This window comes from Vanacampus margaritifer, chromosome 2 (genome assembly GCF_051991255.1).
Source record: "Vanacampus margaritifer isolate UIUO_Vmar chromosome 2, RoL_Vmar_1.0, whole genome shotgun sequence".
Classification (NCBI taxonomy): Eukaryota; Metazoa; Chordata; class Actinopteri; order Syngnathiformes; family Syngnathidae; genus Vanacampus; species Vanacampus margaritifer.
The window spans coordinates 14,268,344-14,286,887 of record NC_135433.1 but is presented as its reverse complement, the minus strand read 5'-3'; the positions used below and the strand labels follow the sequence as shown (position 1 = coordinate 14,286,887).

General features: G+C 40.0%; 1 protein-coding gene across 1 annotated transcript in view; it reads left to right on the top strand.

Moving 5' to 3' along the window:
• Window positions 1-2,798: 2,798 nt before the first annotated feature.
• LOC144045001 (neurexophilin-1) overlaps window positions 2,799-18,544 on the top strand; it is a 29,578-nt gene continuing 13,832 nt past the window's right edge. Inside the window, exon 1 of the mRNA XM_077559759.1 lies at window positions 2,799-3,214. Coding sequence (XP_077415885.1) covers window positions 3,170-3,214 — 45 coding nt within the window. The 5' untranslated portion in view covers window positions 2,799-3,169. The remainder of the gene's footprint in view (window positions 3,215-18,544) is intronic.

Below are 18,544 nucleotides of genomic sequence, written 5' to 3'. Positions count from 1 at the left end.
AGCAGAACAATTAGAAACGTGTACTTTTTAGCCTAACGTTTTTATATTTGTACAGTGTATGCTATCATTGGTACATTGAATAAAACAGCTAAACGTTGATATATTTTCTAACCAGGCTCTGATTTTATGGAGTCAATTGTTTATCAGTTACTAAAACTATCTTTACCATTCATAATTTGTGACATTAGTGGCAATACCGCAAATTCATGCCTCCATAGAACATGTATAGCATGTATAACAAAAGAGTCTCAAGAATCTCAAAAAGGTCCTTTTGAAGACTGGGATTCTATAACTTAACGAGACAAACATCTGCCTGAATACAACAAAGGAATTTACCAGTAGACCAAACTTTCCGCGACATGTTTCCTCAGGTTCGACGTGAGTTTTTGTATGCGGAGGTCTCGGTTTGTTTTGGCAGACACAGAAGACACTGCATTACTATGTGGCTGCTCTCCCGCACGGTGTGTACGCGAAACATGCTTTGTCTGTGAGGTCCACGGGTACGTTTCAAATGATGGACATGAGGACGGTAGGCAGTTGGACTCCGGGGCGGTGAGGAGCTGTATGGCCGTAGAATGTTTGTTCTCTTCGATTTCAACATCGGACAGAGCTGCTGCTACCATTTTCCAACTGCCGCCGGGGGCCGCCGCTAAAGTGTGTGTATGTGGTCATGTGACCGCATTGTTATGTCTGATCGGTATAAGGTAGGGAGTCATGTGATTATTGTTGCGACGTCTGATTGGTAAAACACAGTCATGTGGTAGAACTACTGTCGGCATCAAAAATAAAGTAAATCTAATGTATGAATAGGGGGAAAGTAACGACTCTAGTGTTGCCCAATATAGCGGAGTCTTCTTCACACATGTACTCAAGTAAAACAAAAAATTATTGTATGTTAAAACTAAAAAACTCTTGGAAGTACTTTTTTTTCTTCAAAAAATTACTCAAGTAAATGTAACGGAGTAAATTTAACTCGTTACTACCCCCCTCTGCATATGAGTGATGTTGATTGGTTGAGTTTGCTATCTATATTGTAAAATGATTCATGAGCTGGTCCCTCTAAATTGTGGGTCGGTCTCTTGGGGGAAAGTGGAGGAAAATAATTAAATAGCACTGCAACAGCCCCAAAAGAGGCCAGCCCACCGGGCATCTGCCCTTAATGCTAGATGGCCAGTCCAGCCCTGATCATACCCACCTATGCAATTAGCGATGCAGTGGTTGCAATTTTCTGGCTGATCACCAATCTTTAAAAAAGTCTGACCTGCCGATCTCGTTTTTATAGCCTGCGCCTTTAATGTTGCAATTTTGCTTTATTGTACATTGAACAATACCTGTGAAACAATACAAATGGGTTTGGGCCATGGGTGGCCACCCCTTATCGGCCACTCCACCGCCCCCCTGGATCCTGAATATTCAACAATATTTTCAATGCCTACTAAATAACTGATATCTCAGCTCCTGAAGCAGATAGAAACATAATTCCCAAAACATGTCAGAGCTTACACTTGTGGCATTCACACAAAGCTAATTTGATTATTATTATAAACCTTCAGTATATATATAATTATTATTATTTTTTTAAATCAAACAACTGTGTCGGATCTGCGGGTGTGTTTTTAGACACGGTTGTCATGTTGCCTATGTGAATGTGAGCCCATGTTAGTCCATGAAAAGGCATACCGGTAATTTACTACTTTTTGTTATTTATTTGTATGTTTAATGTTCACTGTTTTAAACAAATACATGTGTGTAAATGACACAATAAAACAAATAGTAAATAAGAATGGCAAAAAACAATATGATAAAAACAAACCAAGGGTTCTTTTTAACCTATTCTTGGTTAAAAAAAAAATCGAAAAAAAATTCTTGGATTTCTTGTACAAAATGGTCCATTCAGATCTTATGATTGTATTCAATTATGAACTCAAATACACTCATAAAAAGCTGTAACAATATCAAATAACATGAAACAATGTGATCATAAAAAAAAAACTTTTATTAATGTGTGGACTTTGACATCCAACAAGATGCCAAACAGGCAAAGAATTCCTGCATCAAATTAAGTTCAGAGTCTTGAGTTTTTTTTACTAACTCAAAAATAACTACAGGTAATACTTAGTTGAGAATTTCGCTGTTCGCTTTCCTTTTCTACTTATTGTGTACAGGTCAGTAACTGACATTTGCCTTATTGCCGCCAAGTGGCAGAAAGCACTATTGTAACTGAAATCCAAATTAAAATCCTATTGGTCACGTCAAAGCAGAAGTGGACAGTGGCTGACTTTTTCAGAGCTTGGTGGACAAGATCTTTTTTTGTTTTTTGTTTTAAGGGATTGGACAATCACCAATCAATCATCCCTCAAAATGAAGGAAATTGGCGTTGATCCCAATCCCGGCCGATCATACCTAATCATAATACTTTTGTTCACATTTCAACTTTACTTTTTGTTTCCTTACTTCACTCTTTTCCTGGATGTGTGCCAATACTTCCGTGTAAACACCCCTGTCGTCTGTTGTATTGTAGGTGAGAGGGTGAGAGAGAGAGAGAGAGAGAGAGAGAGAGAGAGAGAGAGAGAGAGAGGGAGACAGAGAGAAAGAGGGAGAGAGAGAGGGAGAGACAGAGAGAGAGAGAGAGAGAGAGAGAATCACCGTAAGCGTAATGAGAGAGAGAAAAAGCAAAAAAGGAGGTGGTCTTAGGACGAGAGTGGCGGGAAAGCAGCTAGAAAGCGAGATGGGGGGGGGGGGGGGGAGAGAAAGCGAGAGAGAAAGAGAGAGAGAGGTGTTAAAACGTGTGTTTCGGCTCCTCTCAAGCTAAGCACCGCTCAGTCCGAGCCGTAGTTTGCATCTCAAGCCATCTTCTTTCCCACCATTCCCAGCCTTCCTGGGGATGCTCACTACGCAGGGAGCTCTTGCCATGGATGATAACGGCATGGAATTCATCAGCTGCAGGTAATCGGACTTTGAGGCATAGAAAGAGCACAAGAGAGGTCAGCCTCGAAAACAGACATGACGGGACGGCGCGCCAGCCGGGACGGACCCTGTGTCGAAGGCTCGTGAAGAAGAAGAAGAAGTAGAAGAAGACGACGAGCAGGAGGAGGAAGCGGGAGCTGATTTCTTGTTTCCCTTAATAATTAGGAGGGAAGAGTTGTGGCTTTTCAAGCGTGGCGGAACAATGCGTGGCTTCATCCTGCTGCTCCTCAACGGAACCGCTTGTTTGGTAAGGAAGACAAAGTCACTCCTTGGTGGTGGTGGTGGGGGTCTTAATGATGCACAGAAGGATGTGGGGCTGCTTAAAATTGATTAAAAAGTTGATTAACACAATGTGAGGAGCCATCAAAGTCAGCATGTGGGAAGAATATCAAAGTAGCCGACAGTGTTTGGAAAATCACTACAGATTTATGCGTAGACGTGTTCTAATATACAACACATTCATATCAAGTATATGAATATGTACTATGATTAAATGAATACCGAAACAAGTCTGTTAACAGAATATTTGGGCAATAACTTTCAAAACAAAATGAATAAAATGATATGAAACAAACAGCCCAAAACAGTCGACTACTGGTTAGCATGTTTGCCTCACAGTGGACAGTTTGTGGATTCAAATCCCGAGTTTTCAATTTCTCCCTGTGCTTGCGTTTTTTCTGCGGGTACTCCAACTTCCTGCTCCTTTCAAATAAATCAAAACAAAATGCTTATTTGGTTAATTAATAAATATAAATAAATAAAAAGGATCGAGGTACGAATCTCGACATATTTGTTTTGTGGAGTTTGAATATTCTTGTGTTTTTCTCTGTTTTCCTCCTACATTTCCAATTTGTCTACTCTACAAACACATTTTTTTTCTCAGTTGATGCTTATTAACCAATATTTGTTTATTTGGTTTATTCAACAAAACAACAATTAAGCAATATCACACGAGAAGGGTTGATACTGTGCTCTCCAACCTTTTTGAAACTGAAATTGATTCTGTTTCTGTTTCGTTCATTGTTTTCTAAAATAAAAGCCAATGTTAGCAAATGTCTTATATTGCTTAAACACAAACGATCAGTCTGCCTTCATGAATGACGATAGAAATCAGGAAATAATGACTGTTGAGAGGCTTAAACCAGACGATTTGGACACTTTTAAGCTTTTAAACGACTACTTGATTATTAAAACAGTCGATGAATTTGATAATCAATTAAACTTGACCCATGCCTCTTGCTTCAAAAGTCATTTGGCATAGGCAGAAAAATGGATGGATAGATTTGAAAACTTGCAGTTTTTTTGTAAGAAAATGACATTGAAAAGCAAACAAGCAAACTGTCCATAAAGAAAACGCGTTTGAAGTCGATTAAAAAATAATGAATTAAAAGGACTTAAAGTCTAACGTGACAGGACATCACGCGAAGAAGTATGTGACTCTCTGCTCATTTTCCCCACATCGCCTCCTTTTCTTCACACTATGCATTACTTATGAATAAGGTTCAATGTGACCCCATCAGACTTTTTTTTTCATGCACTTCTTGCATGAATACCTCAACTTAAACGCAAGGCGAATGCGCCGGGCCAAAGTTTTACATTCAATGACATCAAATTCGTATTCAAAGGGCACTCAGGAAGCTTGCGTTTACCTGCTACTTTCAAGCATTTGAACTCACTGCATTGTGTAATTGCTATGTAATCATGAACGTTGCACTTGTGATCACTATCATCATAGGAAATACAGTACTGTATACATGCTGTACTTTTAGGCATGTTTGACATGCACTCCACTCAATGTGACCTTTGCTTTGAATCCACCAGCAATAATAAGAATTCAATCTGCAAGCAACAATGAATAAGCAATTAACCCCATGATCTTTGGGGATGTAAAATTCGGGAGGCACGACAAGTATATAGAGTGTGTGATGTGTATGGCAGTTGCTGCCAGCAGGGGGCGCCAATGACTCTCATCATCCTCAAACACAGGACAACTTGGGAGTTGATTATTCCAATTTCATGTTTTATGGCGAGTCATCAAGCTAAGCCACTACGCCCACACCCTATGGCCAACACTCAAAATTCTTCACAATTTGGCATCATCCATCTGTTTAGAAGGCTCTTTTATTTTGAGTGCCATCAGACAAAATCACCTGGAAGGGCTCTCAGAAAAAGGCCCAAATTTGTCAAATTTAGAATAGTTGCTTGAAACCAACACGACAGGCGTTAGGGGCTGAATTTGTAAAACGTTGTTGAATTGAGTTAGTAAGTTTAGTGCTTTGTGGCAAATGATCAAACTTCATTGCCAAAAGGGCAGACTTCATTTTCAGGTATAGCTTCTTGAAACTTTTTTTGTGGGTCTATTCATGATAGACAAACCTCGCAATTTTATTGTTGCTCCATATAACTGGCTTTGGGGACTGGGGCGCTACACCATTTTTGGGCTGTAATAATAAAATGTGGATTGTTTAAAATTGTGCATGTATGATACCATTAAAAATATGTCCAAAACCTTTTTTTTTTTTAAATCCCTCTTGCGTCTTAAATTGGGATCACCCACTCGCCTTTCATGTGTGCTTGCACAAAGGAAAAAAAGGACAAATAAATAAATAAATTTGCCTTTAATGAGAAATCAGCTCTTTAGTCACACGAGGGAAGTTGAAAACATCCTCCTCCTCCTTCTTGCTCGGAAGCCCGCGGGCTCAGCTGCCTCATTACGGAAAACCAAGGGAAAGGAGGGGGAAGAAGAAGAAGAGGAAGATGGGGGATGTGAATACTCAGGTAATAGTAAAAAAAAAATTAATAATTGGCAGACACACTCACATTCACGTGATAATAGGATTAACACTCACTTTTTTGTACCCAGCAAGTATTCAAGACGAAAAAGAACACATCAGCAGGGGATGGGTAATTCATTAGCGCCTTGACATTGATGAATTATGGAGTAATTCATGAATTAAGCCAATTAAGAAAAACAATTGAGTAATTAAAAAGAGGATAATTTAAAATGCAATCATTTCTGTTGCAATGGCTTGCAAATCCCCCGAGAGAGAACGAAAGAAACCCTGACTCTCCAGGGACCTTCTGCAAATGGCCACAAAATACACACTCAGCGGACACTTCAATAGGTACACCTAAGGAATCCTGCCGCATAACAACAACACTCCTTTTTTGTAGATATATTCATTGGGCATTGTGCTTATCCAAGTGTACCGTAGCATACCAACAGCAACAGTGTTAAATAGTTTGCTTATTCAGCCAGACGTGAGGATCGAAAACGATGGAACCGTCCCAAATATATTGAATAGTTTTTTTGTTTTTATTACATATATTGAATAGTTTTTTTATTTAATATATATATATTTTTTAACAGTATAGCCTACTTACTGTAATATAATCAATACTGTGTCAAAATAAAGAAACTAAACACATTACATAACACATACAAAACATCAACTATAAGTAATATATCATGCACTATTGGGCGAAAACCTCCTTTTCCAGATTAGGCCAATTTTTATTTATTTAATTTTTTTTTGTTTCCACAAATGTGTACTATTGATATTTCTACAAATTACTGACTCATCTAAAGTCTTGGAAACAGCTTGCTCTCTTTGATGATGGAATGTTAATAGCTCAATTAAGAAACTGTTTTTTTTTTTTTTTGCATGAAAAGTGATTGTTTGTGGAGATGCGACGATTCTGCCCGATGCCAGGGATATATTTATTGTCGCAGAAGTGCTCTATCGTGATCTTTGGTAAATCATTGCTTATCAATGTATTGTAAATGTTATAAATACACCAATTGTTGCAAAATTGCTGTATCAAGATATTATTATCAGTGCTATTGTCGTGTATCCTAAATGTTCCCATAAATGGCCAACCTGTTACTTGTGTGCACTTCATACCAAGTTTCAATGTGCCCGTTAAATCCCCTTAGAAAAGCAGCCGTCCTTCACCAAGCATGTCTGCTCAGTTAAGTGTGCATTCAATGTTAACATATTCCAATAAGCATCAGTTTGTTCAGAAGGAAGCTCACAGAGAGACTTCGAGATTTATTTATATGTTTCTACTTTCTAACCTTAATTAAAGCTGTTTGGTTTTGAGCACAGTGGGAGTAAGCCGAACAGTTTGTACCAGAACGAAAAAGGCAATTTTATGTGCTTGTTTGACTCTATCACAAATTGCAGCCAGAGTTATTTTTAATTAAACCATAATTTTAAACAAATTAATCGTGACTTTGAGCAACGATCCTAAACTTAAAAACACATTAAAACGACCAATCAGCATTCGATAATATTTCCAGAAACTCTGTGTGAATAAGGCTCATATTTTTAGGTCTTTTCTGCTTATCTGGCAGCGACCTCAACCTTGCAAGGCTCATAAAAAAGATACAGGAGGCTCTTGGTTTCCAACATTTCCAACATTCTAAGATTTCAAGTTTACAATAGGACAAATGTATTGTTTTTCATTTGATTGTTTTACATTCATAGCATGAAAGTCTTTTCAATACAAATTGACTGTAATTATGACTTTACGAGAGCTTTTCCATAATTTAGTGATAGACTTGAGCATGTAACTTTACACTTTAGTGCAAATTAGTTGTCTAATGAATGTAACACCACCATAAACTAAGGGCACTCCTGGAAACTAATACTGGCAGTGTTCTGTGATGCTATATACCAGGGCCACATATTTATTATGAGCTATAAATGTCACAATTATTTGCTGCTTCAGTAGAAAAAACGCTGGTGTTCTACAAGGATGCATACTATGCCCACCATTTTTTGCATTGTATTCTACATAAATGTCACAATTACTTGACGCGAAAGAACAAAACTAGTTGCTATTCAGTCCACATTTTTACAGTATTAAGCCAGTGATTTCCAACCGGGGTGATGAGAGCGATCACAGGGGATGACAATGTAAACTATCCATTTTTTTTTTCAATTTGTGAATAAACTGAGTCGTGATCAGAGAGACGTGATCATCGTTATTTCGCAATCTTTGTTTGGTGGTGTGCCGTGAGATTTTTATTTATTTTTCCATGTATAATGGGTGCTTTGATGCAGTAAATGTTAGGAAACACTCATACCCAACATGAATGTCAAAAATCATGGGACGGTAGAAAAACAGAGGTTGCCCGTAAGTGATACTAGATCCATTCTACAATTACTAGGTGTTGCAGTACAAAAGGTCAATTAGATTGATAGATACAGACAGACAGATAGATAGCTAAATGAAATTGGCTCATTTTTATGTGTCTTTAACAGGGGCATGGTGGCAATCAGGAATTTTGACAGTTTTTCGTCAGAAGTACAAATACTGTAGAAACCCAATCAAGTTGATTCGGGATTCGCTGGTTAAACACTGAATAAATATGCAAACGCAGACTGCGAGTGAGTCCGAGCTCTAATATACAGAGAGGAAGAGAGAGTGAGCATGAGAGCGAGAGAAAAAGAAAGACAGACGGAGAGAGCCCGTGAGGCCTTTGATTCATGGACAATGTATCCATACTTTCTTTCTGTACATACGTTACGACCCAGAGTGGGCGCTGTGATGTGGACCGCGAAAGACGGCTCAAATGGGCTTTTTAAAATAATTGTTGTCGCCGCTCCATATATCCTCAATTCCCCCCGCAGGAATCCCAGAGCGCCTCTTAAAAGTCATCCATCCAACTGAGCTCCGCCGCTTTAATTGGAAAGGCTTGCTTTGAGGCAGGCCCGATCAGCTTGGAAGATGAGGAGGTCGGTCTTTGGGCGTTAAACGGCGCTGACAGCAGTCTACTTTTTGTCCAAACACGAGGGGGGCAGTAACAGGTTGTGTGTGCACAATTTCAAGAGGGAAGGTCCGCTGTGGATTTTTTACTTTATTTCCTAGGAGGGAGTGATTTTAATTACAATTCCCTGGCGGTGGTTACACCCACTTGCTTTCCCCCTCACACTTCACTCTCAAAAAGTAACAATTAAGTCCCCAAATCATAATTTGCACACACAAAAAAAACACACCACCAAATTCCCTCAGTAGTGCCCCTTAGAAAGTCAGAAAAAAATTCTGCCCCACACTAGTTTCATTGACTGACATGAAATCGGGTGTCATTTTTTTCGTCCTACTCGGGATCTCGCCAATTGAAATTAGGTATCTTGGCTATGCTATGATGTCACACAATATGGCTTCAGCCTTCCAAAGTGTTTCGAACTGAACTCGGCTGTCCAACCGGGTGTAAATAAGGCTTTCAAAAGCTGCTCTGCTTTTGTGGTGACACCTCAGCTTGGGAGCCCGAGGGGGTGCAAGCAGTCGGCTGGTGTATGAACCACTCTGCGGCGTGTGTGATCTGGTCAGCGTCAGGTTGGTGGTTGTGCATGAGTCAGACAGTTTTAGCCTGCGGGCAGGACTTCCTCTATTAGCTCAGCAGCAGTTGTGCTCACCTGCTGTGTGACTCATTGGGATTCAGTATAAAGATGTGTAGATACGTGTCTCCAGTGCACTGAGGGGTACTAAAGTGTGTGTGTGTGTGTGTGGGGGGGGGGGGGGGGGGGTGGGCATAAGGTATTATCAATTTACTATCGATAGGTAGAAAAAAAAAATCACTGTTAACAATAAACAAAGAAAAAAAATTGCCCAATGTCAATTGGCTAACATGTCATGGAGCACCCAGTTAGTATTCTTACTATGTATTTCTTTCTCAGCATTTTGTGTAGCATACAAACAACACTGACTCCGTAAAGTCCCACCTCTTTGAAAATTCAGCCCAGCAAATCTGTTTCATTTAGCACCTTGAAATTTGGTAGCAATGTCGATGAGTAGATGACAAAAAAGTCTCAAGAAGTCATGCACATGGGGCAAAAATTTTCATCAGCAACCCAGTAGATGTATGACAAAAATACATGCGAACAGCAAAATCCACGTGTAATGGACGGCCATTAAATTGCATTGGGAAAATCGTGTGTGTGGAACTTCCCTGCAGGCATCATTGGTTCAATTTCCTCTCTTTGGTGGCGTAAATGTGTGAATGGTTGTTTGTCTGTCTATGTGCCCTGTAATTGACTGGTGACCAATCTTTCGGCCTAAGTCAGCTGGGATAGGCTTCAGTTCCGTGCGACCCACAACAAGATAAATGGTATATCCCAGGGGTCTGCAAACTGCGGCTCTTGAGCCACATTTGGCTCTTTAGTCCCTCTCCTGTGGCTCCCAGTGGATCTCCAATTTTTTTTGAAAAAAAAAAAAAAATTTTGATCAAATATTCTTCAAACGAATTACTGATTAAATAAGAAATGAATAATTAAATAATCAAAAAATAGTCAACATTTTTAAGTTGTCAAAAAAAGACAGACGGAATGTAGAAATGTCCAAAAAGTGACCATGAAAAAATGGTAGAAAAAAATGTCCACAGAATGTCTAATAAAGGAACAAGAGAGGCATAAAATTACCATAATACATCCATAAAATGCCAGAAATTTAACAGAAAGGCAGAAGAGTCTAATGAAAATGAATTTCAAAGCATATGATGCTGCACATGTTTCTGTTATGGTGCAGCTCTAATAAGTTCTTGGACCATCAAGCACAACACACTGTTTCATTCATCTCAATGTTTAAATGTTTTGCGGCTCCAGAAAGATTTTTGGTTATTTGTTTAGCTTAACACGGCTCTTTTGACAAGAAAGGTGGCTGGCCCCTGGTATAGCCGATGGATGGATGGATATGGATAGATATGGATACCAGATAGACAGGCGGTATTAAATTGTGAGACCATGTAGTTTCTGTCATTGTGTGTTGACAGAGCATGTCATCAAAAATGCTTGACAACTTGGCATAAAACATGAAACTCCAAAAACAAAACATTTGTTGAAACTTCCGCCTCTGAAACAAGTTTCACATAACAACGTGCAATTTGGCAGGTGTGTCAGGGTTGACCTTGAAAATAGTTGTAGACATGCCTATTCAGTTTCATTGACCTTGTGGAGTTTCATGACTTATCACGAGTCATCAAAATGCTCCACCCACACGCAACAAATAAACCCCTACTTCCACGCACTTCCATCTGTCAATGACAGTATACGATACGTGGTTCAAATTTGGTTGCCATTGACAAAAATCTCATGGATGAGTTTGTCATGAAATTGAATTAAAACGGTTGCTTCCAACCAAAATGGCAGGCTTGTGTCTTTCACAGCACGGCCTCTTGAGAAACTTCTGCAGGTTTGCAGTGCTGTACTATTTGAGCATAGCGGCGAAATGTTAAACAAGACTGTGACATGAGCATTTAGCCAAGTCTCGTTTCACACCTCTTACGTTAATTTTCATTTTTCCAATGCCACAGAAATTGATGGGGCAAAATACTGTAAGATGAATTTTATAAGTTAGCAGGCAGGCGTAGTGTCATTTAAAGCTGCTTTCCATCTGGGGACAGACCCCGCTGTCGTGCCTCCCGCCCTCCGCCGACTGGTCGATATCTTATCATGCAGAAACGTGATAGCCAATTCAGAAGCGCTCGCCCTGCCGAGCATACAAAATGAACCGGTCTTCAGGGACCACACAATGGCGGAACACGGTGGGTGAAGAGTTGAGAATGAAAAGGTGGTGAGTGTGTTAACCCCCACCGCACCACCCAAAAAGAAGTAAATGATTCATCAGGAGTCAAATGTTTCTGTTGAAATTACCTTTTTTTCCCCTCCTGCACACAATACAGAGGAATAATTAGTTCTAAGGGCAAAAGCCGTTTTCAGACTTTTAATCGTGTAACACGGGAGCGCTCCCATGGCGAGCTTATTAGATGCATGGGAGAAAAGCGAAGAAAGCAGCTGGGCCGACACTTAAGACATGTGAGCTGCGCCGCTCTTTAATTAAAAATTGATGTCGTATTAGAGATGAAGATTTCAGCGCGACAGAGACGACAAGCGAGTGCTTATTCAACTCACCGGGACTGGGACCAGCTTTTCAGCTCTGCCCAGGCACAGTCAGCCCGCATCACTTCATCTGCTCCTTTCACAGATATATGAAGAAGCGACAGATAGCGTTTAAATCATTATCGCAACACGTTTGCGCAGAGAAGATGAGTAGAGCTCATTTTTTTCACTGAGATAACAAGATTTACTGAAATCAAATTTCATCATGCTTTAAAAGCTGGTTTAAGACACTCACTGATCTCTATTAACGCCAGCAAGCACAAAGAGGTGCCGTTTTTGATCATCGCAGTCTTGTAATGTAATGGAGTATAAATACTGTTACTGAATTTTCACTTATCCGCCCTTTACTTCGCCATTAATCACTATACTTCTGTACTAATATGTTTCCCCTCCACACTATAAAATACTTTTACTTCCAATACCTGAATACAATGAATGTCAGAAAACTACTTTGGAAACGTAAGTTCAGTAAATGTCAGGTCCTTTAGGACTTTTACTCGAGCAATAAATGCTTTTAAATCCAGTTTAAAAGCTTTGCTTTTCCACCTATGATTGAGATCTCTTAAACATTTTTAACAAATCAATATCAAAGTACTGTATTTTAGTAATTTTTATAAAACTGCTATTATTTATTTCCTTTACTTTTAAATGTTTTTTGTTAATGTGTTTAGATGTTGTCAATGTATGATTAAGCTACTTTTGTTTAGTTTTTCTGCTTTGCTTCTGAATGCTGTCTTGTTTGTAAATGCTTTTAGGTGTTGTGTTTGTTTTGTGTTTGTTTGTGTGAAGCACATTCAGTTTTCCTTGTGTATGAAATATGATGTATGAATAAAGCTGCCTTGTTGTGCCTTTATTTCAACTCACTAGCTAATGCTAAATAAATGCTATATATATAATGCTATATATATATATACATACGCCATGATAGAAAAAACGCGATGACGGGTTGACATCGTCTCCGCCTTGCTCAACGTCACTCGTCTCTTCAACTTCAGCTCACTCTCGGGTCACACGCCTGTAGCCGTCGTTGTGTTAGCATGTAGCGCTAACAGCTGATCTCGACTATAAACATGAGCCTTGGCTCTGAGCCAGTACAACTTGCAGCATCCAGGCCCATGTTTAGACAGTAGAAGAAACACTGAGGTTCTGAACACAAACAGGTAAAAAGCCCATAGAAAAGAAAAGCCCATAGTGGGCTGGAGCGGCTAAAACAGGCTGCCACTCTATTATTTTCAATTGCACTACACTTATAGTTAATTGCAGAATGATGTGATCATTATGTATAATGTTTGGCTGGTTGACACTCTGCCCTGTCAGCAGTCACCTGTTTGAGCTGAAATGATGGCTCAGATCCCACTTAAACGTTCCCCTTCCCGCCCGTGCTATTTTATGCCGAGCGTGACCCCGCACCGCCACAGGAAGCGGCATTAAAGCGCTGTCACGGTAACAGGCTGGTAATCGCCAGCCGGAGCCAGGGGAGGGCCGGGGGAGATTGCGCTCCCCGCAGAGAGTATAGGAGCCTGGGGGCCGCCACTCACTCAGGCTGAATGACTCGCAATTACCGCCAGCGACGGAGCCGCCGTCGTCTGCCTCGCGCGCGTCCTCCGCGGCTAAGCTAATGTGACAAACGGCGGAATCGCAGCCGACCGACACCAATCACGATCTTCTTTTTGTATCGTCTGTGTCGTAGTCTAGGGAGTGTTCGTCAACCTCAAATGAGCCAAGGCACATATTTGACATTTGAAATATTTCATGGCACCACCAAACAAAAATTCGAAAAAATAGTACAGAGTGGACCCTTTTTGGAGGGGAACCTATACCCATTATTAATGGTAATCCTTGCTTATTTACATTTGGCAAACAACCCTGCTTATCTGCTTATCTGTATCAAAACGTGTTTTTCATGGCAGTAATAGGGAGTATCAAATATTCTTCAAAATCTATTTGCGGTTCACTTCACAAATTTACCATTGATGTTTTCTTTCCAGTGTAGCTATCCTTGGATATACACTTAAAAAAGCACACAATTATGTAATTTGTGTTCTTTCTACAACAATCGAAGATGTCACTAGATGGGGCCAAAGCCTTGGCTGATAGGAAAGTAGTAACTGGTGTCAAGGAAGCATGTTGAGGTGATACATTACGACATCGTTGAATGTCGGGGGAGGAGCTAAGTCTATCCTGAAATGTCGGTGGAAGAAAAGTTTGGGAGAGTTTTCACAAAACGCACGCGCACGAGCACCAATCATCTGTAATCCTTTTATTTTTAAGGGTAAAGGTGAAAAACGAGTTTGAAATGATATTAAATATTTTGGGGAACACGGTTTCTATTATATTTACGTTTCAAACTATCAAAATAGGAAATTCAAAAATAAAAAAAAGAGGTATATTAGGTAAATTTAGAGGTAATTATGCCCTGATTTTCGTGTTTCACAGCAGCACTTCATCCTATCTCCTTGCTGAACGTGAGGTTCACTTTCGAAATCATGATGATCTCACAATTTATCACAAATTTAACTAGATTGTAACTCGTTACTCATTTTCAGAATTAATAATAAATAATAATTTAAATTTGACAACCTGTTGCTATTTGTGCAACATATATATATTTTTTTACCGCCAACTAAACAGGCCCAGATTCATTCTGAATAAGCCTGGGTCATTATTCGTAGATATACTTTTCGCTTGGTGGAGTGCCATGAGACTTTTGTAATATGTAATATATAAAGGTTATGAAACATTGGTCTAGGTGAGCACAAAAGTATGGTACATTCAACAACCCTCATGTTCAAAAGAATGGGTGGTGGGGAGGGGGTAACTTTACGCAGGACCCAAACTGGCCTGCGAGAGGCAACAATGTGCCACAGGGCTTCCAGACCACCAGAAAAGGCTAGGCCAATTTGGTGGTAAATTTCTTCTTCCCTTAACCGTCATTAGGTGGTTACAGTTTTTTGCAAAAATAAAAGCGATATTGAACTATTTCAATAAAGTCCAATTTCGACTTGCTGGTGTTTCCATTCAAAAGCGTTTTGCTTCTGAGGCGCAATTCTAGTAATTTCCCGTCTCTAATATTACTTTAAAACCATCTCATCGGGCGGGTTCGGGCATTTGGTGTTGATGTTGTGTGTGCGCGCACCCATAACTTATGTTATGGTGCGCACGGATGGATTTCAATGACGACGTGCGCCGTATGTCGCTCGTTTGCTCGTTGCCATTTCTCATACAACGATATGGGACGTGCATTGAACGGCGGCATATTGGCTCCATAGCTGAATCGCTTTGTGCTTAAAAAGACTTGTTATCCCCTCCGGAGGCAGCTCCGACACAAAAGCGAGTGGCCTCGTAGTTCCTACTTCTTTTTCCTCCGTGCTGGGCGGGTGTCACATGACTAAAGGGAATGCGCAAAAACCCTAACCCTTTTGCGAAATACTTCTATTTCGACACGTCTCCAAAATAGGGCTGGATATCGATTCAGATTTCCAAAATCGATTCGATTTGATTCAGAAGGGCCCGATTCGATTCACGATTCACATTGATTTTCAATTCAGTTAAGGATTTCATGCAGTACCAATTTTGCTTTTATTTTGAAGACTTTCTCAGAAGTACCAATGTTGCAAATAGTAGAAACTTCTTTCTCCTACTTGGAGCATTAGTAAAAATATGAATATTTACATTTATAATTGAATCCAATGCAGTTACATTAATCAGGTATATTTTTTTGAACATGACCTAATTATATATATAATAATTATTGAAATCAATTGCAACTACAGTGCTATGTAAATAAAGTGGCAAATCACAACATTCACATTCCTGCAACAGTTTTTATGCTAAGGTTCCAGTGGTTAATAAATAAATAAAAACAAATTAACATGAGAGACACAGTCATAGTGCGTAATTATGCATCCACATTTGGTGTTTTTATGTCCAATTTCTTACCATACTTTTTTGGGGGCGGGGGGGGGGGGGGGGGGGGGGATTTGTCTTTTGCTTTTTCTTTCATTTTATGTACCGTTTAATTACTGCCACATGCAGCCACTCCGTTTAATAATGTGGTGGTAATGCACCAGGAGCACCTGCCAACCGCAATAAGAAAGAAGAAGAAGTCATGCATTACCGCCAGTGGCCTTCTTCATAGCCATGGGTATCTATGCTAAAGAAGGGGGCGCTAATGAACCAAAAGTATTTACACAACCATCAAAAGTAGAAGAAGTTCTCTTGCGTAAGTTATAGTGTAGTATGACTAATTTACTATTTAGAGCAGCAAGATGCACATTAATGATCAGGATTCTACTTTTGGCTCCAATGTGGCGCAGAATTTTAGTTAAGATAAGCCATTTAAAACCACTACAAAAAGAAAAGCTTTTCCATAGTGCATCTGTCTAAACAGTCTGTGTTTGCATGTGTGTATTTTTCGAGAGGGAGAGCCGCGATGCGATCCGCTTGCATTAAAACGCAGCCCGTTTTTTAAAGTTATATAGCAATCAGCATTTCGGAGCAGCTCATCCTTGAGTTGTTTCCTTTCTTTGTAAGCACTGGGCTCCTTTTGGGGTACTCGGGAAAATAGAAGGGCACATTTGAACAACGCTCACACGAGGTTTGGAACTAGTATGTGCTCGCCTCGGGCACATTAATTTACTGGAAAAAGCCGTATTAAAAGTATCGATACATGGTTTTATGAATCGACATTTGGCTATGAAAAGCAATATCGATTCAATATCGATATTTCAAACCCAGCCCTACTCAAAAAAACACCTCATGAGAGTGTAAAAACTTTTTTGCGATATTTGAGCAACTTGCCTTTTGCGCAAAACTGAGCATAACGGAAACGCACCTTTTGATGTCATCAGTTAATGTTGATGCCATAGTAAACGTTAAACGAAAAATTACGATACAAATGAGACATTTGTGTTGAGACATGAATATTACCAGGGCCATGGCGGAGGTCTGCTCTCCACTGTTTGCTTTCCTAGATGTTCTTTCCCTAAGCAATCCATCCTATCCCATTTTGCTTACATTGCACAAGTAAAAGTTAGAAAGCATGCCGCTGATGGTTAAATCTTACACCTCATATACTCCCCTGCCGCGCTTAAATGCAAAGTGGCGACAAAGTTGTAGCCGTGTGCATTCTTTCCGGAAGGATGTAAAGCATAAAAGTAATGCCCGTTGTAATATTCAACAATAAAAAAAAATAGAAGAGTTGTCAGGCCATAGTGCCGACCTTTTTGAGATGATTCAGCGTTCCGTGGGGATGGAAACTCTTCAAACATATGCAAATGAAACATAAAAAGACAAAAGCACAGGAGGCGAATTAAACTCTACTTAAAGGAGAAACATGGGTGTCCCCTTGCAAAGCCTTTTATTCTTCTTTGGAGATGCTCACGCGCGAGACACCAAAGCTAATTTTGCCACGAGGAATGATGACATTGCATTCCAGAAATATAGGAAGTTGGAAAACATTGCCCCTCTCCATCGTAGAAATACTACAAAACGCTCGGAGCAAATTGGCGTACATCTGTTTGACAAGTTTCACCTGTTAAGTTGAACTCCACTACTGAAATAAATTAATTCGCTGGTAGTGATGTTTATAAATATTCTCCTTTATATGTTGTTATTCTGAAACAAGATTACATTTGTTGTCTTCACATACAAAAAACAAGCTAATTGGATCCTCTGTTTTTGTTTGGCTTGCCTGAGTGGGGGTATTTCAGACCTCTCACTAGGAAAAGTAGCACATAATGCTGCGACTTCAGGCCAAATCAATGCATATCAGACCTTCACAGCCTGACGACAAGCTGTGAATGTTAAACATGAAAGGATGTTGGATTTACATGTATTTGTTACACTTGTTTTGGGAGTTTTATCTGACACATTGAAATTTGTTCATGCTAATGCTGCATCTCCTTTAAATGGCGTTATGCTCTAAAACATAAAAAAGGAAGAGACTACATTTCTAATCTCAACCATGTTTAAAAAAATATATATACATATCATTGGACTGTCCTCACTGAATTGGGATATTTGAGGTCAATTACTGGCAGATTAAAACATTTGGATATCATTATAACTTCATTTTTATACGTTGGGTCCCTCATAAGACAAGGGACCACTATGTTTATAACAGTGATTATGACTTCTTGATGGCTAGGCAGAGCCATTTGATTGACAGGTAATAAGGGGACAGGCCATGCCTCACGGAAATCCAGATTACAAAAGAAGAAAAAAAAAGCGAGAATCCTCTCATCTGTGACCAAAGGGCAAAACGACGGGAATTCCTCACTGTTGTTATGAGAGGAAATCCCGAGTTTTTTCGGCAAGACAGAAAATCGATAGCAACCCGCCGTCCGCGGCGCGTCGGAACAAATCCGGCCGGCCGCCTCGGATCGGCGGAATGAAAACGAGTCTGAGTTAATCATCCCTGAGGAAGCTGCCGCTGTCAGGACAGTAGACGGAAGAGAAGCGTAGACGGAGGCGCATGCATAATGCATTGCGGAATCGTCTCTGTGGGTTTACGCACGCACACACGCACGCTCTCCTTATATTTGCATCGCTCATCATCTAAGTGAGGATTCCCATAGGACGCCATCATCATGGCCGGCGGCACATTAGATGCAAACTACCTGCTAATCCAGGGGTGGGCAAAGTATGGCCCGCAGGCTACATACGGCCCACTG